At 36.0% G+C, this 22460-nt stretch overlaps 1 protein-coding gene across 2 annotated transcripts in view; it reads left to right on the top strand.

Annotated features, from left to right (window-relative positions):
• FAF1 (Fas associated factor 1) overlaps positions 1 to 22460 on the top strand; it is a 440606-nt gene that overhangs the window by 175215 nt on the left and 242931 nt on the right. For both annotated transcript variants that reach the window (XM_069477930.1, XM_069477931.1), the window contains one exon: positions 20142 to 20247. In XM_069477930.1, the coding sequence (XP_069334031.1) occupies positions 20142 to 20247 (106 nt within the window). The remainder of the gene's footprint in view (positions 1 to 20141; positions 20248 to 22460) is intronic.

Below are 22460 nucleotides of genomic sequence, written 5' to 3'. Positions count from 1 at the left end.
TAATTATACATTTCATATTATTATAGAAAAGATTCATTCCATTAATGATTTACTGATTACTTGCTAGATAAAAACCAGCTCTGCCCTCACAGAGCTTGTTACGTATTTATTAAGAATGTTAGACCTTTTCTTAATTCATCCCTTTACAGAAAATTTCGTTAGATTCTAACTCATTCCTGGTGTTCTTTCTGATACTCAAATTGCTTAATCTAGTCTCCTGTCTAAGCTCTTCTTTTTTTTTTTTTTATTGACATATGGTCTTATTTTTCTATGCATCAATAACGTATACATACATTTTAATAAAGATAAGTGACAGTGACATAGTAACTATCATTTATGAGACCAGGCTTTTCTGCCAAGCCCTTTATATATATTATTTTATTAAATCCTCACAATAAATCATAAGTACATATTATTATCTATGTTTTACAGATGGAGAAACTGAGTTAGGGGTAGAGGTGAGGTGATGACAGAGAGATAGTGGTTATTGGGAGCTTGTTTAGGTTCTTGTTTGAAGGATGCTAGAGATATTGGTTACCTTTAGTTCATATTAGAAAAACAAACTGAGGTATAAATGTTAATAAGTAAAGGGGATAAACACTAATGAAAAATAACCTGTATACTTCTAGAAGAAAATAGAAAATTAGAAACCTAGTCAATACGTCAGCAAATAGGAATATGAAATAGTAGTATAAGAAAACAAGGAGAGAGGAAAACAGAAAATATGATGGCAAAAAAATATATATATCAGAAATCTTCATAAACAAGAAAGTATTAACTCTCTTATTAAAAACAGAAGCTCTCAAATAAGATTTTTTAAAATAGCTATATGTTGTTATATGATATACCAAAGAGATATCCTTTAATGGAATGACAGAGAAAAGAGAAAGGAAAAGAAAATGATACTTTGAGTACTCTAGACAAATATTAACTATAAAATGTACTATAGCAATATTAATATAGCATAAAATTGAATTTAAGGCAAATAGCATTGAGGGACAATTTGCCAAGAAGATATGACAATTGTGGATTTGTGTGAAGAAGTCAGCAAAATTTGACAGAATTACAAAGAGAAATAGACCAACCACATTGTATTAAATACATCAGTTCAGGGACTGATTAATTAAGCAATCAATCTTTGTAGGCTATAGAAGATTTGAATAACCCAATTAAGCACACATGGAATACTTAGAAATTGATCACGTACAAGAACACAAAGCCAGTATCAAAGAATCATTATCCTATTGACCACATTCTCTGACTATTATGTAATAGGAAGTGAAATACTAATATTAATAAAAAGATAAACTCCTAGATCCCCTATATATTTGATACTACAAATAATTTACTTCAAAATAATTTATGGGTAAAAATGAAATCATAATAGCAACCATCAAATATTTAGAAGTGAACATGAATGAGAGTACTAGACAATAAAACTGTGAGTACAGCAAAAATAGCACTTAGAAAATTGTAGTCTTAAGTCTGCTCATTAGAAGACAAGTGTTTTGAAAGCCCCCAGCTAATTTGGGATTCCCGTACCAGAGCAGTTAGCAACTTTGCTCTAATGGGAAATGAAAGGGAACTGGATGAGTGTGTCTACAGTATGCCTTTCACAGGATACTTCTTTTACATGGTAGACAGCCTAATGCCTAGTCCAACCTGTGACCAGGGGTCCCTCAGATGGGAAATTTGTTTATACTGGCAGTTGCCCTTGTATGTTTTGTCTGACCTGTGTCCAGTTTATGCCTGCCTGACCATCACTCTGGTGCTGGGAGCCCGATCCTGTGCTCTCCCTGGTATCCTGAGGAGAACCTGGCCTGAGGCAGCCCCTAGTTCTTCAGATGGAAGGTGCAAATTCAGTACACCACTATAATAGAAACAAGTTCAAGGATTTTTTACTTTCAGATCCTGGGCAGGAAGGCACATTGAGGTGGGAGGGTAGTTGTCCATCCCCACGTCACAGGAGGCAGGAATGAAGAGTCAGGCAGAGAGAGAACAGTGTGTGGCAACTAGCAGTATGTATGAGGAAATAAGGTGGGTCACTTTAAGTTCACAGGCAAATGCCTGAATGGTCTGGTTAAAGGAAGCTATAGAAAAGGGGGAGCCCAGTTTGCTAGAGGAGAGAGATGCTTCTAAGTTCTTATCTCTGGCTGCCAGCTTGAGACATTTGGGTGTGGTATAGGACTGGAAACTGTGTCAAGGGTGACTGAGCCCTGCTTCTGGTATGGGAGAGTTAAGGTTGTATTCAAAATGACTGCTGAGGCCACATAAGATTAAAGAATTCACTACAATAAGAAAGATAGAAAACCGCCGGGTATGGAGGCGTGCCTGTAGTCCCAGCTACTTGGGAGGCTGAGGCAGTAGGATTGCTTGAGCCCGGGAGTTTGAGGTTGCAGTGAGCTACAATGACACCATTGCATTCTAGCCAGGGTGACAGAGTGAGACTTTGTCTCCACAAAAAGAAAGAAAGAAAGGAAAGAAAGAAAGAAAGAAGGAAGAAAACTATTGAATTGTATGTTCAACTTAAGAAAATAGAGAAATAACAGCAAAGTAATTTGGAAGAAAACAGAGGGAAAGAAGATTAAAGAACAGAAATTAATGATAGAGTCAATCAACAAAAAGTAGTAATTATTTGCTTGAAAAGTCGAGCCAAGAAAAAATGGGAGTAAGCATAAATAAAAATACTAAGTATAAAAAAGGAAGACTTTGGCCTGGGCGCAGTGGCTTGCACCTGTAATCCCAGGACTTTGGGAGGCTGTCGTATGAAGATCACTTGAAGCCAGGAATTCAAGACCAGCCTGGGCAACATAGTGAGACTCCATCTCTACAAAAATTTTTTTAAAAAATTAGCTGGCATGGTGGTGTGTGCCCATAATCCCAGTGCTTTAGGAGACTGAGGTGGGAGGATCCGTTGAGCCCAGGAGTTCAAGGCCAGCCTGCACAACATAGTGAGACCCCATCTCTACAAAAAAATAAAAATAAAAAGGAGGACCTTATACTACTGATTAAGAGGAGATTTTTAAGTTAATAAGATAATTAGTAAATAATACTAAAATCATTAATAAAATATTTTAAAATAAAAATAAAATATGCATATCTTATGCCAATAAGATCTGAAATTTAGATGAACTAGAAAATTTTATATAAAATATAAAGTATAAGAAGAAATAACCTGAAAAAATTATATAATCATTAAAGAAACTGAATTAGAAGTCAAAAATTTCACATGCCATTTTTCTCTTCTTCACTGCTACCCCCCAGAGGGACAGATTATCCCAATCTAATATAAGCTACTCCCAGAAGAATTACTACCTATCTTAGTTTACGATGGTCATATAATCTTGATGCCAAAACCAGAAAAGGAAAATAATTTTTAAAAATATATGGCTAAAGCTCACAACCGTAGGTAATAAAAATGGGAAGGTAAACTTTTCTTTAGCTTCTCTCAGCCTTACCATTTAATGACCTCTTCTTTTCCCAGTACCTGTTCCACTACCTTCAAACAGCATCTTCTCCCAAATGTCACATCCTCAGAGAGGTTTTTCTTGGTGCCCCTGTCTAAAAACAGCACCTTTGTCATACTCTGTCTCTTTGCCTTGCTTTGTCATTACCATGCATTATATTAGTAATATATTCATATTCATATTTATCTTTTTCTCTCAATAAAATGTAAAGATACAAAAAATTAGGGCCCTTTTTTTTGTTCCCTGTTGTATTCCTAGTAGCTAAAAGAGTGCCTGAAACATAGTAGGTACTTAGAAATATCTGTGGAATGAATACTGTAAAGTGACACATTTCCAAGGGTATTTGTCTCTTAAAAGAGATCAAAGCTAAGGAGTTACCTTCTAATGGTGGAATATTCAGTATTATGCAGAGCACACACTAGATATTTGGGGAACAAAGGACCTTATAAGTGTCCCATAAATGTAATGAAGTAGACGATCTCTACTCTTTGGCATGAGGTTAACCTTAATCTTCGTCCAGTGTTCCCTTTGGTTTTTCCCGTCATGGTATGGAGTAATAGAAGGAGCTCTGGCTTTATAGTCAAACAGACTGTTCAGTCTTATATCTGTTCTACACTAAGTTTTGTGGTCTCACACAATGCTTTCTTCTGTGAATTTTAGCTTCCCCAGTATTATTTTGTGTATGGCTATTCTCTCCAACCAGATCTTGAGCTGTGAAGAACAAGAGCATTCTTACTGAGCATTTCTCTTAGGTCATAAAAGTGTTATATTATATATGTAAGAGGCCCTTAATAAACATTTGTGATAAATATGAAAACTTTCATGACTAATTGAGGAATGTGATTTTTCATCTATGTATTTATATTCTCTCCATTGACTGTTTTGCTGTTGTCAGACTCAAAGTATTTTCAGATAAATGGAGACTTCATCTATCATGTTACACATGCAGGGTGTCCGTTATTCACTCATTGACAAGATGTATATTGAGGATCATCATGCAATGTGTTAAGTCTTTGTTCTAGGTGCTAGAGATATAATGAGGAACAAGACAAACAAGGTCCCTGCTTTCATGGAGTTCACAATGTAATATGTATAGAGGTGGGGGGGAGTGCAGACAACAGACTATAAACAAGATAAACAAGAAAAAATATCAGATGATAATAAGTGCTTTCTGGAAAACTAAAATAAGGTGACATGGTATGACCATTGGATGACTAGTGTAGGTTGTAAGGTCAAGAAAGGCCTCTTTGAAGTTGTACTATTTAATCTGAGACATGAACAATTGAGGAGCCCTGTAAGTGAAGGGCTTAGTGAAGAGTATTCTAGACAGGAAATATAGCTAGTGCCAAGGCCCTAAGGCAGTTGGAGAATGTTTGACATTTCTGGGCCTGATATTGCTGATGATCACCTTGCTAGAAAGGACTAAATGGATGTCTTGGTAATAAAAGACAGTCTTTGCAACTTGCTTTGGTCATAGTTTAATAAGTGATGAAAATGTCCAGCTCCATTTTAATTATATAGATTTCTTCATTTTTATGGCAAGGTAACAGAAAACATGGTATCCATTGTCTGTTGTCCTTTTACAAGTAGTAATTGAGTCTTGCTTTTGACTTTGAGCTTTTTGTACTGGGCTTATGGTTTCAGTTAATATTTTAATGACATCACATGAGAGTATTGTTGAGCTCTGGTCATGCAGTCAAGCATATGACTCTCTTGTGTGGCTTCTGGGTTATGAAGTTGTTTTTACTATGGCTTTGAATTAGATGCTATTTGTTTAAGGAGAAGTAAATTCAGGTTGCTAATTGGGACTCCTGTGATAGTTGAGTAAACCAATAGCATTAAAATACACAGCTTTTGTGTGTGTGTGTGTGTGTGTGTGCGTGTGTGTGTGTGTGTGTGTGTGTGTGTGTTTGGTAAGCCATTGGTGGGAAAGCAGGTGGCAGTAGTCATGAATTAAGTGAGAATAGAGTTGTTACATTTTCCAGTGGTTGCTGTGGAAGGAATTGAGGAATACTGAGTCAAGATAGCTGAGTTTTGATTCCTCTGCCATGGAATCACTGTGACTTTGGGACGGTCAGTCCTCTGCTGTGGCCCTCAGATACTACCTGAAAATAAATAAGCTTTTCTAGATTCTTAGGCATTCATGATGCTGCTCACCCTTCCTTTCTTCTAGGGTTCTTAGTCTTTCTTCTAGGGTTCTTAGGATTAGACATATAAAAATCAGTAGACAAATTGGAAATCAAAATTGCTTTAATACCCAGGCAAGCACTCAGTGTAGAGGAAGTGGCTTAGACCGGAGTCCTAAGTGAGGTCTTTTACCTGTCACTCCAGATCTAAATCTTAGGATCCATATGCTCAGGTGACCCATAGAAGGAGTTATGACTCAGTCTTCAGAGCCTGATGGACTGATGCACGAGGCCTGCCTTACCAACCTAGTCACAATATGAAAGACGGCCTAGAGACCTCATGGCAAGCTTGTCCAGTGTATACCTACCACAATGGGTAAGAAATGAAAGACAACTTAGGTCAGGCGTGTTGGCTCATGCCTATAATCTCAACACTTTAGGAGGCCGAGGAGAGAGGATCTCTTGAGGCCAGGAGATTGAGACCAGCCTGGGCAACATAGTAAGATCCTATCTCTACAAAAAAATAAAAAAATAAAAATTAGCCAGATGTGGTGGCAAGCATCTGTAGTCCTAGCTACTCAAGAGGCTAAGGCAGAAGGATTGCTTGAGCCCAGGAGTTGGCAGCTGCAGTAAACTGTGATTGCATGCCACAGCACTCCATCCTGGACAACAGAGTGAGACTCTGTCTCAAAACAAACAAACAAACAAACCAACCAACCAACCAACCAACCAACCAAACTTAGGGCATAGGAAGTAAAAGAGGAAGCTGCTGGTCTTGTCCCTGCCTTCTGTAAAATCTAACCTAGTACAGTGTGACTTTGTGAGTAATTCTAATTGGCTCTTTTTTTCCTCTGGGAGAAATAAGTCTAGAATGTGGGGGGTTTAGGGGCGGAGTCACAAATTTTCTCATTTAAACTCTTCTCTAGTGGGGAGTATCAACAGGGAAAGAAGTTTTATCCTCTCTAAGAGGAGAGGCAGAAGCCTGAGGAAAAGCAAAAGAAACATTGTCATACTTGAGGTCTTTTCCAACTCTCGCTGTTTGAGTTGCACTCTACTACATCCATTAAGTCTGAATGTATAAGAGAAAAATTCTGAAGTATTACTTCTCTATCTCTGCTCCTAATAACCATCCAGCAGCAGTGGTGATAGATATTCACCTGTGCTCCTGGCCCTGGCCCTGGCCCTAGCAAAGAAGTGACACCCTCTGGGTGGTATGTGTATTGATATTCATACAAACATAGTATATACCTTTTATTTTCCCCCCATTCCCACCTCTCTCCCCCTGTACAGAGACCATTATAGCCACTCTTCTCCCTTCTGCCCCCATTATCCCAACTAAGAAAGATAACTGAGAAGTGTTGTGGAACTGTTGTGGGCTTCAGTTATTAGAAGGGCATTCTGAGGATGCTTTTAAATAGTTCTCATCCTACTTCTGTTTCTCTGACACCTCACAATCTCTGCACAAATATTAATGCTTATAATATTTTTCACTCTTTTATCTAGTTTCTACTATTTCAGTTTGTGATGTACTCCCTTAATGCAAGACAAGTCACATTCATGAGAGCTCTGACTTAGAATGCGAGGAAAGCTCTAGGATATCATCTTTGGAAGGAGCTAAAACAATCATTTAATTCAGTCCTATTTTATGACTAGGAGAACTGAGGTACAGAAAGAAGTTAAATGGTCTATTCAGGCCTTAGCTTCTTCACTCACAATGATCAGGATGATTTTGGCCTCCTAGGATTTTGGGGAGGAGTGGATGTGATTAAATAAGATAGCATATGTGGGCTTCAGGCCTCCCTTTCCCAGGTCATAGAGCTAGTTAACAGATGAGCCAGGACTTGGATTTCATAGGGCCCTGAACTCCAAATCACTCATCATAGTGCCTTTGAACATCCTAGAGGTGAGTTTTTAACTATAACGCAAGGGTTGCTCAAAAAGTCAGAATCAATATGGTCCTCAATGTAAAGTCTCATTTCGATCTAGTTCATGTGTGAAGTAAACTAGGAGCAGTGCTTGCTGGCCCATAGTAGATACTCAATAAATCCTTTGAGTGAAGAGGTGAAGTGATGTAGTTATTTCAGGAATAGGTGAACAACTGCCAATGAGGGACTCTTTTTTCTAAGTATTTTTATTTTCAAACTGAAAAAAAAAGTTTTAATATCTCCTAATAATTTGCTATAATTTCATTTGAAATGGTTTTCTATTTGTGTGTCTTCTTCATGATAGCTTTTTAGTGATTTTTAAGGTTTTAGCCATGTGACAGAAAAGGAGACCTTTAAGTTAACAGTTTTCTGAAAACTATATATATGCAAGTAAATGTTCTGAATGGATCAGTTGTAATTTTTTTTTTTTTTTTTTTTCATGGAGGATATTGTAGGAGAGTGAAAAATGGCTTCCCTCACCCTTTCAGGTTCCTTGGCTGGGCTACAAATCAAATTTACATAAGACAGATTAACAGGAGAAAAACCATATGTAATTACATGCATACACATGAGAGTCCCACAACATACGAGACTTGAAGAATGGCCAGATGATTGAAGCTTATATAGCATCTTGGGCTATAGAGAGGAATAGGGCCTTGGGGCTTCTGTCTGGGGGGTGGTGACACAAGATATGGGAGGGTGAGGGAAGGAAATGCATGGTGAATAAAGATTGTTTTTTTATGCAGATAACAGATCTCTTCAGTAATAAAAATTGTTTTAGAGCAGCCCTCAGAAGAAGAGGTGATTGTCTGGACATGGTGTCAAGCTCCAGTCTCTTCTCTTGGGATCCAAGTTATTAATCTTCCCTGGTTGATAAGATTCCTAGGGAGGGGATTCATGACAATTGAGTTCCTTTTGGAGGATCTGTCTAAGGCAGATAAGCAGAGCTTAGAGAAAAACCTCTGTCTGTGTCAGCTGTTTCCCAAGTGTCCTCAGTTCAAAGTAATCAACATCCCCAAACATCTTATTTTGAGGTGACATTTCCTGAACTCCTTCAATATTTACCTGTAAAAATATTTTATCAGTGTTATAATCAGAACAATATATGATTTGATGTATCTTTCTTAAAGTAACATTTCTCAAGAGATTGATAAAAATCAGTATTTCAAGTACATTACTGTGATTATTGTTCAACTTAGATATAATTCTAGTGAGCATTATTATTCGATTTTGTGAAAGTAAAATTTGGAAATGTTGAGTTGGTAAATTTTTCTTAAGAGACCACTTAAAACTGGCTCATTTTAGAGACAGGGTCTTGCTCTTTTGCCCAGGCTAGAGTGCAGTGGTATCATCATAACTCACTGCAACCTCAAACTCCTGGGCTCAAGCGGTCCTCCTGCCTCAGCCTCCCAAATAGCTGGGTCTATAGGTGCATGCCACGATGCCTGGCTAATTTTTCTATTTTTTGTAGAGATGGGGTCTTTCCATGTTGCTTAGGCTGTTCTTGAACTCCTGGCCTCAAGCAATCAGTGCCTTGGTCTCCCAAAGTGGTAGGATCACAGGCGTGAGCCACCGTCTGTAAATGAGCTTTGGCTCATTTTAAGAAGACATTTTCTTAAAGTTATACATTCTGGATGAAAGAAGAAACTTGTCCCAATTAAAGCATTGATAAAGATCACCACACATCTAATTGGAGTGATGTACCAAACCCATTTATATAGTTTACTATCTATTGATAGGTCAATGACCACTGAGATTAGCTTGTTAGCATCACACTTTGAACAAGAACTGCAGGTATTCTCTATGGTTGATTTAATGGATAGTCAGAAACTTGGTCACTAATTCATGAAACAAAAATCAGTATATCTGTAAATATAGTTTTTTTGCTTTTTTCATATATTGTCTAGATGGATAGAATTATATTTTGACAGTTTTGCTATGTACTGCTTGATGGATCACAATATATCACTATCACTACTAATTACCACATTTTGATTAATCTTACATACTTTGGTTAATACATTTTGCTGAATCCAATATCACTATATTGATTAAACAGTAATTATAGACATAAGGCCGCCTGAACTTTGAAATCATCATGAAAAATGTTATTAGGAATTATGTGAAACCAAATGTTTATTTATCTAGACATATTTAATTGCCAGCAAAGAAAGCAATTAATAGTAGCTGCAGAGTAAGAGGCCAACCTTCGTTAAACATGGTTTTAAGATTGTTACAGAACTTGTGGTGATGATAACATGGTGTCTTGGAGGATGTTAACAACTGTAGCAGAGTGTTAATTAAGAATGATGTAATCTCCAACTCAGAATTATTAGTATATGTTAGTTTAGCTGGACAGGAGCAAAATCTAGTTTCAGTTATGATGAGAGCGCAAGCCATATTTATAGTGGAAAGATTTTATTTTTATGCTGTCCCTGAGACAATTTAAAAATCCTGAATGAAATACAATCAAATGTAAACATTAAGGCCCTAGCTCATTTACATATGTGCCAGATTTTCAAACTGATTGCTGTTTGAACCTAATCTGTCATTGCTGGCTGTATTAGCTACAACAAACATTACATTTACATATTGATTTCTTATTTTGTTTTAGTGTAAATAATCCATAATTATAGTAAATTTGGTCTTTTGTTGACAAGAGCTCATATGACTCTGTAAGTTTAGAATGGAAATTTAAATTGCCATGTGTCATGCTTTTTAATTTAAAATCTTGATGTATCTAAAAGGATAAGAGTAATGTAGATCTCAAAATATTGCCAAAGAGACAAAAGAGAGAAAAAATTTTAGGGTCTTTGAAAAGATAATAAATTATAAAGGATTAATAAAATTCAGTATGACATTTAAAAATTATTACATTTTTATAATAAAAAATTACAGTAATTTGAAATAAATTGCTGTTTTTACTTAAGTATCAGGCCATATTTAAAAAATAAAATCTATGGAAATGAACTTTATTGAGATTTTTGTTTAAAATATCCAGTGCAAGAAAAGAAATAGCATGTACACATAGCATGAGTGAAACAAGACTTTCAATCCCTGTATTGATGTTACTACTTTACTTGTCTTAACTACACATATACCATCGATTTGAGAAGTATAATTTCACTACTTATGACTCAAATGTGTCAGTGGACATATAGTGTTATTAAGTAACAATGGCAACAAATCCATGGTTCCCATTTACACTGGTTAAAAGTATGTTGTATTTTTGACGTTAAGAATATGGAGACCATTTAGGCCGGGCGTGGTGGCTCACGCCTGTAATCCTAGCACTCTGGGAGGCCGAGGTGGGCAGATTGTTTGAGCTCAGGAGTTCGAGACCAGCCTGAGCAAGAGCGAGACCCCGTCTCTACTAAAAATAGAAAGAAATTATATGGACAGCTAAAAATATATATTGAAAAAAAATTAGCCGGGCATGGTGGCGCATGCCTATAGTCCCAGCTACTAGGGAGGCTGAGGCAGTAGGATTGCTTGAGCCCAGGAGTTTGAGGTTGCTCTGAGCTAGGCTGATGCCATGGCACTCACTCGAGCCCAGGCAATAGAGTGAGACTCTGTCTCAAAAAAAAAAAAAAGAATATGGAGACCATTTAAACTGCAAAATTGGTCACTATCAGTTTATGAAAGCATTTTCTTATGGTTAACTTTTTTTATGGAGATATAATTTGTATATAATAAACATACAGTTCTTAAGTGTCTATGAGTTGTAACAAATGTATATTGTTTTCTGCTATGGATTTTAATAAGTGAAATTTTGAAAATCTATGGATTTTTAAGGAGTGGCTGCTTATTAGACACCTGTATGCACACGTACAGTTTAAAAACCTGTGCTAAACTGACGGCAGCCGTTTACTTGAGTGCTATGAATGCAGAGGCCCTAAAAGCCTTTATGTCAGTCAACTTGGCTGCTCTAATAAAATACCATAGAATGGGTGGCTTCAACAACAGACATTTATTTCTCAGTTCTTGAGATTAAGGTTCTGGCAGATTCAGTTTCTGGCAAGGACCCTCATCTGGGCTTGGCCCGCCTTCTTGCTGTGTCCTCACATGGCAGAAAGAGTAAAAAAGCTCTTGTCTCTCTTCTTCTTTTTATAAGGACACTAATCCCATCATGGGGGCCCCATCGTCATTACCTCATCTAAACTTAAACCTCCCAAATTCCCTTTTTCCAAATGTTATCACATTGGGGGTTAGGGCTTCAATATATGAATTTTGGGGGAGGACACATATATAATAATCCATAACAGCCCTGAAGCCCAAGTATGAATTTATCTTTCCTAATCTTGTGGTTTAATTTTGATGTTTTTATACTTTGTAAATAGTGAGTGCTTGCCCTAGTACTATTAATGTTTTAATAGATGGGTTATGGGTTAGCCTGGCCAAATCTCTCCCCCGAAGACTTTAAGAGGGAATTCTGGATTCAAGGAATTGCTAGAGTGGAAATCTTTAAATGACTATTATTATTCTTGGTTCAAAACACCCGTTTTATTAAATATTTCCATAATTCAGCCTTAAGTTAACCTTGAAAAATTACTATGTCATATGTATTAAAACAGCCCTGTGCTTTCTCATATGTGGGTTGCTGAAGTATTCTTTGAATGTGAAATAAACAATAAAACCTGTTAAATTTATTCTTGGTATTGTTGCTGATTTTATCAATACTTGACATGTGGAAGCTAATAATATATGGCTGTGTACGTTTGCATGTAAAAAAATGCCTGATTTAGAGCTTCAAATTTATTTATTGGGGTCTGTTTGTTAAAATTTGCTATACATGACTTTCCTCTTTTAAAAAAATGTGGAAAGGAATGCAAAATATATAAACTAAGCTGGTAGATTAAAATTGCATTGGTACTCATTAGAAGGCAGGTATTTCACAGATAACTTCTCTGTTCATGATAAATATTCATAGTTAAATTGGAATGAGTCTCACCAGGCATAGACGGATGGACATTTTGCTAATGAAAGAGTTTTGGAAGCCCAACACTTGTAGAAAAAGAGAGGAGAGAAAAGGAGTTTTACTTGAACTATTTCTAGAACTGTGTTAGTGGCTTAGGTATTAATGCTTAGTTATAGTACTGAGGACTTTAGGGAAATGGTTATCTGTATATATTTTTATGGCTCCCTCTGTTATAATCCCCCCACCCAAATTTTAAAATCAGTAAACTAGTTAGGGGAGTTAGGAGGTGATATATGTGAAAACATCTAGCACTTTGCCTAATAGGTGCTTAATAATGCATTTTTATTTTATTTTATTGCAAATAGCCACTGGTTCAGAGTCTAGAGACAATGTATATTATTCTGATTACATTTTAAAGATTAATTTCAGTCTATATCTGAGGGTAGAGCAAGGACTGCTAGTTTTAATGTCCCTTTTCTGTTTGTAGAAAACCAAACCATGTCCGTGTTGACAAATGCAAATATTTCAATTGAGAGAAAAATCATAATGGAGAAAAAAATAAAAACCAGTGAGGAGAGAATATATGTTCTACCAAAACCATTTCTTGCTTTGAGTTAAAATTCAAACTGCTTTTAAAAAGTTTCAACATTTGCTTACACTTTTATTCTCCCTCTAATTGAAGAGAAACATGTCATTAGAAAAGTTTCATTATTTCTCAACTGTTTTGATTGACAATCATCCTTAGACTCTCAATATCAAAAGTTAAAGTCACAATGACTTTGCATCTTGAAGTTAAAAGAGAGACTGCTCACAGATGGCTTAACCATGGCTAACTATCCTAACCAACAATGAGACGGCACTGTTAGGGAGAAAATTACTCCTGGATGCAGCAAATGCGGACTCACTCAACTCATTATTAGCTTCAGCAGCTAGAATCAATTTGCCTAGATAACATTTTAGCAATAAAGTCTTTGCAAATTATGTAGATCACCATGGCAAATTTCTTACAGACTTCCCCATTACCCTGTCCTCCCCAAATCATCACAGAACAAACGAAACTCACTCAGTTTACATGCCAGCTTCTGTAGAAAGTGTCCTTGGTCTAATTTAAGTATTCTGTGTTTCCATAGCATCTTAGGAAAAAATCAGTATTAGAGGTCTTAGCACATGGTACCATAGGTGAATTTTAAGTTTGCTTATTTGCCCATCCCTCAGTAAACCCAAGAAAGGTAGAAATGTGATCTTACTGAGTTCACTTCCTTCGTACCTGGAGAGTAAATCATAAGAGTGTAATCTCAAAGTTAGACCTGGGTCACTGCTGTTTAATTTTTGTGTGACATTAAGCAAATAACTTAATATCAGTTTCCTTATCTGTAAAATGGAAATGATGATAATATAATAACTTCATAAAGTTAGCATGAATCTCTTAATGTCTGATACATAGTAGCATTTGTTAAAGGCTAGCCATTACTATTAATGGCTAAGTGAACGAGTCACGCTAGAGTCTGATGTCAAAGATAATACTCTCAGCAGACTCCTCTAAACAAACTATTCTCATGAGGAGCATGAATATGGTAAATCAGTCCCAAACAAGACCTGTGTTTAAAAAAACAAAACAAATAGGCTGGGTGCAGTGGCTCATGCCTGTAATCCTAGTACTCTGGGAGGCCGAGGTGGGAGGATCACTTGAGGTCAGGAGTTCGAGACCAGCCTGAGCAAGAGTGAAACCCTGTCTCTACTAAAAATACTAATAGAAAAAATTAGCCGGGCAACTAAAAATAGAAAAAAAATTAGCTGGGTGTGATGGCACGTGCCTCTAGTCCCAGCTACTTGGGAGGCTGAGGCAGGAGGATCACTTGAGCCCAGGAGTTTGAGGTTGCTGTGAGCTAGCTTATGCCCAGGCACTCTACCCTAGGCAACAGAGCAAGACTCTGCCTCAAAAAACAAAGAAACAAACAAAAAACACTATGCAGGGACCAATGCCCTTGGCCCCCTAAGGTTTTGCGGAAAATCACTGACATGAGGCAGACTGATCAATAGGAGAAAAGGTATACAAATTTATTTAATATGTATACATTGGAGCCTTCACAATAAAGATCCAGAGATACAGTGAAAATTGTCCATTTTTATACTCAGGATCAACAAATTGTAGATAGCCGTGTAGAAATAAGATTGGACACAGAGGGTATGATCTAATGCTAATAGACTGAGTGGGGAAACCCAGCAAAGCTTATCTGTCTAGATCATTTTTGGCCTTTCTGAGCACATATTCCTTCCTTCTGGGTGTGGGGCAGGGCCCTCTCTGGAATGGGGGTGGGTGGGTCTTATGACCTATAGTCAAATTATAGTCAGATAATTTCTTTATGGCCAGTTTTTACACAGAATAATTTTAGGTTTGATGGCTGGCCTTCAGGAAAAGAGGTTCTTGTTTTTATGACTCACCTTGGGGAAGAGGGATTCTAGTTTCTATGGCTAGCCTCGGGAGAATGGGACTGAGAGAACAGGAGAAGGTCAGAGAAAAAATTTGCTTCAGTTTTGGAAGGCTGCTTCTGAGGCTTTCATTTTGGAGTACTGTTTTCTGAGTACCAATAACTGTATTAGTCTGGATAACATTAGGCACAATATGCAGTTATGTTCAGTGATCAAAAAAGATTTTATTCTCTGTGGACTCCTGTAGGGAAACAGAATTAAAACATGAAAAATAACTGTCACAAAAGTACCATAGATCCTTTTGTTGAAGTTTCACTGTCATTGTAAAATTTTAAGGTATAGATTATCCCTAAAAATTGTTCTATTTTCAGTAAGTTGTAATAGGTCACCTTACAACTTATGTTCAATAAAAATTCCCACTTGCACTGAGATTCTCTCAAAAAAAAAAAATCCCACTTGGCTTTTTAAAAATTTAAAAATAGCTCTATGAAGAAAGGATTATTATTCTTTTCCTGAGAATGTGCAGAGTAGTCAAGTGCTTAAAATACGGTCTTGTATATGGTTGACACACAGTAAATACTGTTGAAAGAATGAATGATTGACTTGTCAAGGTCAAACTAGAAAGTAGTGGAACAGGGATTCAAATATGGCTTTATGATTTCCAGGCAGTTTAAAGCCATAAATACTTTTCTTGCCAACTTACCTTCTTCCACAGCTATCCAGGAATTGTATTAACAAACCTAGACTAAATTGGTGTTCTTCTAAAGTAGTCAGTGCTAGTCTTGGCAAACCTGTCTGCAAAGTTGTTGCATAAGTCTGCTAGTCAAGATCAAGAAACATCTAAGAAATTGCATAAAGGCAAGCACTAAATATATTAAACATATACATAGATTCATATGTAAAGATAAAGGAGGATCTGTATAATAATCAGGACTTCTAAAACTCTGAGCTCTTTAGCCTAGTATTTGAAGCCCTCCATAATGTAGGTCCTTAACATTTTTCAGGTTTTCTCTATTACAAACCCTTCTTCACATCCCCTTTACTGCTTCCTCTTTGCTTTCTACATCTTTCCTTATATTCTCCAATCTCCATTTCTGTTCAGATTGTTCTCTGTGTGAAATCATCCTCCGTATATGTTTATCAAATCATTATCCGGTCTTCCTCATAGTACTTCCACATATTCTCCCTTCTTCCCAATCTTTACATCTAATTGTTTGAACCTCTCTGAATAGTCTTGAGGTCAGTGATTATGTCTTTTATTCCTATATTATTACAAATAATAGGAATCAATTAAGAATGAATGAATGAATGGTGAAATTTTAGCAGGCAGGAGTCTTACTCATCTTTGTGTTTCCCAAGTAGCCTATTCTCTTAGGAGATAGGATGCTAAGGTGTAAAGAACATGGAATCAAATATAGGTTAGAAGGTAGGTTCCATTTCTCTATAGCTTTATGACCTTGGACAGTTGATCTTTCTGAACCACAGTTTTATGAATAAAATGATATTTCACATGTAGGCTCAAAAAATGGGAATCAGTAGATTTTTATGCAGTTCAGAATATGTAGAACTATTTAAGTCTTATAGGATTGAATTGAATCACCATCTAGGTGTGCTAGTTGCCAAGGGATGTACTGATGAATAATCAGATATTTGCCCTCAAAAAGCTTATAGTCTTTGATTCAGGGCATCCACACATGAAACAAAGCAAACTATACAAGACATGCTATAATTAAGTATTGAAATATGTGATATAAGAATACAGAGGAGAAGAAGAGCTCAATAGTACATATAAGTGGTAGGCCTGAATGGTGGTCTGAAAGCTGTATGGTATTTGGAGGGGGGGGGCAAAGGAATGGAGGATGAGAACAACATGAACAGAGATTGAAGTGAACGGTGCAATGTTTTTGACATAAGGGAATGTCAGCCAAGCTCTAGAGCAAAAGCTAAATTTGGAGAATAGTTGTAAAATAGGTCTCCTTATGAAGGGCCTTGATACTTCAACTAGGCTTTCCATTACTTGCCACTTCTGACCCCAAATTAATTTACTATACATATATTGAACATTGACCCATCCTATTGGTTGAGTGTCATTTCCCAATACACTTCTCTCACACACCCTTCACTGTAGTCACACTGAGCTTTACTTTATTGCCTTTAATGTTTCAGTAGCATTTGTCATAATTGATCCTGCCCTTCTGGTTGAAAAAGTTATTTCTTTAGGCTTCCTTATAGTAGACTTTCTTGATTTTTCTTTTCTCTCACTGATCATTTATCAACCTCCTTTAAACTGACTCTTCCTTTGCTTGATTTCAAATGATTGGAATGCCCCGGGGCTCCATCTTGGCCTCTCTCCTTTTCTCTAGGTCACCTGTTTTCCTAGGTGATTTCTTTTGGCCACAAAGTCTAAATACTGACTATGTGTTATCAACTCTCCTGCTCTAAGCTCTCTTACATGACCTTTGACTCATATTTGACTGTACATGACTTTTTTTCTTTTTAATTTTTTAAAAATTAAAAAAAAGTTGTTTTTGTTTGTTTTTTGTTTTTTGAGATAAGGTCTCACTCTGTTGCCCAGGCTAGAGTGCAATGGCGTCATCATGGCTCACTGCAACCTCAAACTCCTGGGTGAAAGCAATCCTCCTGCCTCAGCCTCCCGAGTAGCTGGCACTATAGGCATGTATGCACCACCATACTCAGCTTTTTTTTTTTTTTTTTAAATCTTTTGTAGAGATAAGATCTCACTATGTTGCTCAGACTGATCTCAAACTCCTGGCCTTAAGCGATCCTCCCTCTTCAGCCTCCCAAAGTGCTGGGATTACAGGTGTGCCTGGCCGACATTTCTTTTTGGATGTCTAATAGGCATTTCAAACTTTAACATATCCAAAACTTCACTTCCAGTTTCCCTACTCATCCCATTCCTATTCTACTTTTCATTGTTAAATGTAATTCCATCCTTCTATTTACTCAGTTCATAAACCTTGGGATTATGTTATTCTCTCATACTCCATCAGTAAGTTGTCTGAGTTCCACCTCTAAAATATACTCTGAACTTGACAACTCCTCACCATTTCTGCCTCTACCACTGTAGTCCAAACTACCATCCCTTCTAGCCTGGGCTAGTCTATCTGCTTTCCCTACCTCCAGTCTTTGCTCACTGTTTCCAGAGCAGCCAGAGTAATCTTGTATAAATGAGTATACAAGGCAGATCTTACCATTTCCTGTTATAAAACCCTCCAGTGGCTTTCCTTTGCAATTACTACAAGGACCTACATAATCAGACCTCTATTATCTCTTTGTTGTCATACTAGCCTCAATTTATATGTGTCACTTTCTCCAAGATATCTTCCCCAACTATTCTGTTGAAAGTAATTCCCTTCACCATGCCCCTCTGTTACCTTTTATTTTATAATCCTGTTTTATCTTCTTCACAGCACTTAATAGTCTCTAAAATTACTTATTCATTTACCTGATCATTGTTTGTCTCCTTTACTAGAATATAAGTCTCATGAAAGCAGGGACCATGTTTTTCTTGTTCACCGCTGTATCCCTAGCAACTAGAACAGTGTCATGAACATAGGTAGGTGCTCAATAAGTGCGTGAACATGTCATGTTCTTCCACTTGTTATTTTCTTGTCTAAAAAGTGCCACCCATTTCCCTTCCCCAAATAAAACAAAACAAAAATTTTATTTCTCCCTAGTGATAAACTCTAGGTCCTATTTAACCCTTATATTTCAACTTACATATTTTTTCCTCTGAAGCTTTCCCCTGATTCTTGTCCCCTCTCACTGAGGCAGAGTTAAGCACTTTCTTCTCAGTGTCCATTGTACTTTTGTTTTTTTTCAGTTTCTCATTTGTACTTACTACATTATACTATAATTGTTTATATATTTGTCTACCCCTGTTAGACTATGAGTTTTTCATGTATAAGAATTGTGTATTATTTGGGTTGGTTTCCTTAGCACCTGGAATGATGCAAGACATTGAGTTAATGTTGATAAGTAAATGAATCAAAATCTTAACTCCCATGGTAGTTTTTCAGAATGTAACATTGCTGCGTGAGATGCAAAGATGAATAAGACTCTTGACTTCTGAAAATTCACAGTTTATTCATTATTCAATAAATATTTATTTGCAGTATACCAGACATTATGCTTAAGTGCTAAGGATATAATGACAAAGGTCCTTGCTTCAAGAAACTCTATTTTAGTTGGGTATAATTTCCTTTGATTTTAATCAGTAGTATTTCATGATATACAGTGGTACTTCCCAGGTGTTTTTAGTTTGTAATTAACCTGTGAACTCTGTGGGAGACAACAGGACAGACAGATTAGTTGCCTAATTTTAATCTTCATGTTGTTTATATATTTATCACATAGTTACAGATTGGCAAAGGAAGAGTGATAAAGGCCAGAACTGTGTAGCACACCCAAAATTTTTTCTTGACGCCATTTCCTATGGCATGGCAAAATTACAGGAAGGCAGTACAGATTATTCAGACTAGTAGTGATAGACTTTTATTTTCAATACTGATGAAAATAGTGTTTCTTATTATTGACATAAAAATAGAACCATGACTTATGTTTCTTAATTTGTGTGGCCAATTTCATATACTCTTCATGGTTCTGACAGGTTTCTAACATTGTAGAACTTTGTCATAGGGTTAAAAAATGTTGCTCTGAATTCTCTAATTTCTGAATTCTGTATATTATTGAGTCCTAAGTGAAACCACAATTATTTTAAAGGAATTTTGGTATAGCAACTGAAGTTGTATAGATTTTAATAGAATTTTTGAATTCAATAGAATTTCTGAATTTCGTTGGAAACCATATTTCTATTCTTGTGCCACATTCATGAGCATAAACACTAGTTTCATACTTCCGTTATTCCAGAACAGCCATTTCACTTGGAATTGAACCAGAGTCTTTGAGTATATATTTTAGTAGCATGGTTAGCATTTGATATAATTGATGATTGGTTGTCTTGGAGGAAATTCATATGCAGACAATAGCATATGACTTGTGGAAAATTCTTAGGTATGCAAAGTATTTAGAATTGAAGTTTAAAAACACCTTGGTAGAGAAGGAGTTAACAGGTTAGCTCCCCTTGGTTGTCTCAGCATGCTCTCTTGCCTTTAGGAGCTGAAAATATGATAACATTGGGCCTGGACATGCCTGTGTGGAGGTTAGGGTACTCCTGGGGTTTTTGCAGCCAGCTGTAAAGCAAGCTAGAACTTGTTCATCTCTGAGTTCCCTGTTTTTCTTTCAACCCTTTCAGTGCCCTGCAGGAGTCATTAAATCAAAACTTCATGCTGATCATCACCCACCGAGAAGTCCAGCGGGAGTACAACCTGAACTTCTCAGGAAGCAGTACTATTCAAGAGGTGAGTTATGTCTCACAGCTAGGGAATAAAGGTAGCTCATTATAGCTAATGTTGACCCTGTTAAAGAGGGCTTATCTGTTCTGAGTGGAAACTCTCTTTATGTTTCATTATTGGGTTCTTAATTTTAATTAACTGGAGCATCAGTGATTACTGTAGATATACTAAATGACTTGACCTAGAAAGACAGATGTTGTAAATGGGAGCGCTTGATAATTCTTAAACTAGTCAACTTAAAACTCTGCTTAAAAATAACTCATCATTATGTAATATATTTCATAGTTTTATAGTAATTATTCAAAATATTAATTTGGACATTGTTGACAGTATTAATTTTGGAGGATGCTTATAATTTATTTGAAAGGTCACTCTCAAATATATTATTTATATTGTGTAGTCTGCCTGTTTCTAAAGGGAATTTGAGGAGACTTTTCTTAAGCAAATCAATCCCAGCCTTGGGCAGTATGCTTAAAATGCTGTTGGAAATTGTCATTTAGCTTAGATTACCTGAGAAGAGTGGATAGTGTCAATATTTTCTTCAACAGGGCTAACCAGGGCCACTGTTTCAAAAAAGAACCTCCCCCAAGAAAGAAAATGTATCTTCTTGGTATGCCTTGGGCCCCACCCACCTAAAAGCTAGTAATTTATCTCCATGGGCAAAAACAGTGTTTAAGGCTATGACAGGACTTGTGTTAGAAACATTGAAATGGTGACTATGTGATATTACCCCTTATATTATGAAGGCAACAATCATTTGTCTACTAATCTTTTCAGAGAAAATTAATCATGCTTAATCTTGGATTATTTCAATTTTTTTCTTAGACTACATTGCTTAAAAAAATTGCTAATGTCATCTTGAAAGAACAAGTCACCTTTACCCTAATCATTTTTTTTTCCAGAAGTATGTGAATTGTTTCAGTAATGGCTAGACTGTTAATGGTTTCCTTTTTTCATATTTTGTCAAGGAATTTCAACATCTGAATTTGGCATAAATAACTCATTGCTTTAAGTTTATTTTCTTCACTGATCACTTGAATAGTTTGTTGACTAGTAACTAAAGTCTTTAAAATTTTTTCTAATCTGACTTCTAAATTGAATCATAGGTTTGGGTTATTTGATTTTTTTTTTTCTGGATTTTTTTCAGGATTTTAAATATGTGTAAATTGATGTTTTGTTTTTAACATCCTTAATGGATATTTTATTCCCTAAATTTAACATTTTAATTCTTTGAAGAATAATTTTTGTTTTTACAGTAGAAATAATGTTTTGCTATGGTTCTATCTTGGAGTTATTATAGGATCTTCATGGTAGTAAAAGCTAAATTATATATGTGAGTATAATTGAATAAGACAATTTAATTTAGAATAATTCCAATTTAATCCACAAAGCAAAGATAAGAGGTAAATTCATTCTATTCTTGATTAAATTTTTGAATTGAAGAATAGTATAATGCATGATGGATAAATACAGACTTTCTTTTTCTTTCTGATTGATATTTATAGCCAAAATTTTGCTTTTCTTCCCTTACATTGCCAGTTTCTATAATTGTGGTGTGTTTCAACTTTCTCCCACAAGAGGGCAGAAAGGACTATTAAGCAGGTAGCCTAAAAATACCATTCAGTGTTTTCAAATTAGCTTCTCTTATATTAACAAAAAGGAGCATAATGGCCAAGTTATTGTTTGATTTGCAGATAATTGGCATATTGCGGGGAGGAGACTTAATTTCACCCTTTAAAATTAAACAGGGAGATTTAAAAAGACATAAAATATTCATTAATGTGCGGTGATTATAAAGTAGTGGCATATATTTATTTTGCCTTTATTACTGTTTCGATGGGAAAATACTGCAAATATTTCCGAAATCGAGTTGGCCATACTGACAAGTTGAAATGTTTAAGCAGCGTTAATGCAATCTGCTCACACCTGATATCCTATGCAGAATGATTCAAAATGACTACATCAATTATTAAAAGAAATATTTAAAATTCTGTAAATGTGCCATTGTACGCCACAGTTGGCTGAAACTGTTCTCCATGGCCTGCTATTTTGATTATCAAATATATCTTAAGCTTCAAGGACTTGAAAACAGTAAATCTTTTTCATACCATTTTCTAAATATTGTTTGAAAAATGTTCCAGAAATTTTTTGCAAAGACATTATAACAAGAATTTTATTTCTTCTTCCTTTTTTCCCCCTTTTAAAGCTAATTTAAAATA

This window comes from Eulemur rufifrons, chromosome 8, assembly GCF_041146395.1.
Source record: "Eulemur rufifrons isolate Redbay chromosome 8, OSU_ERuf_1, whole genome shotgun sequence".
NCBI lineage: Eukaryota > Metazoa > Chordata > Mammalia > Primates > Lemuridae > Eulemur > Eulemur rufifrons.
Note: the sequence above shows the minus strand (reverse complement) of the source record. Positions and strands in the feature narration are given on the sequence as shown.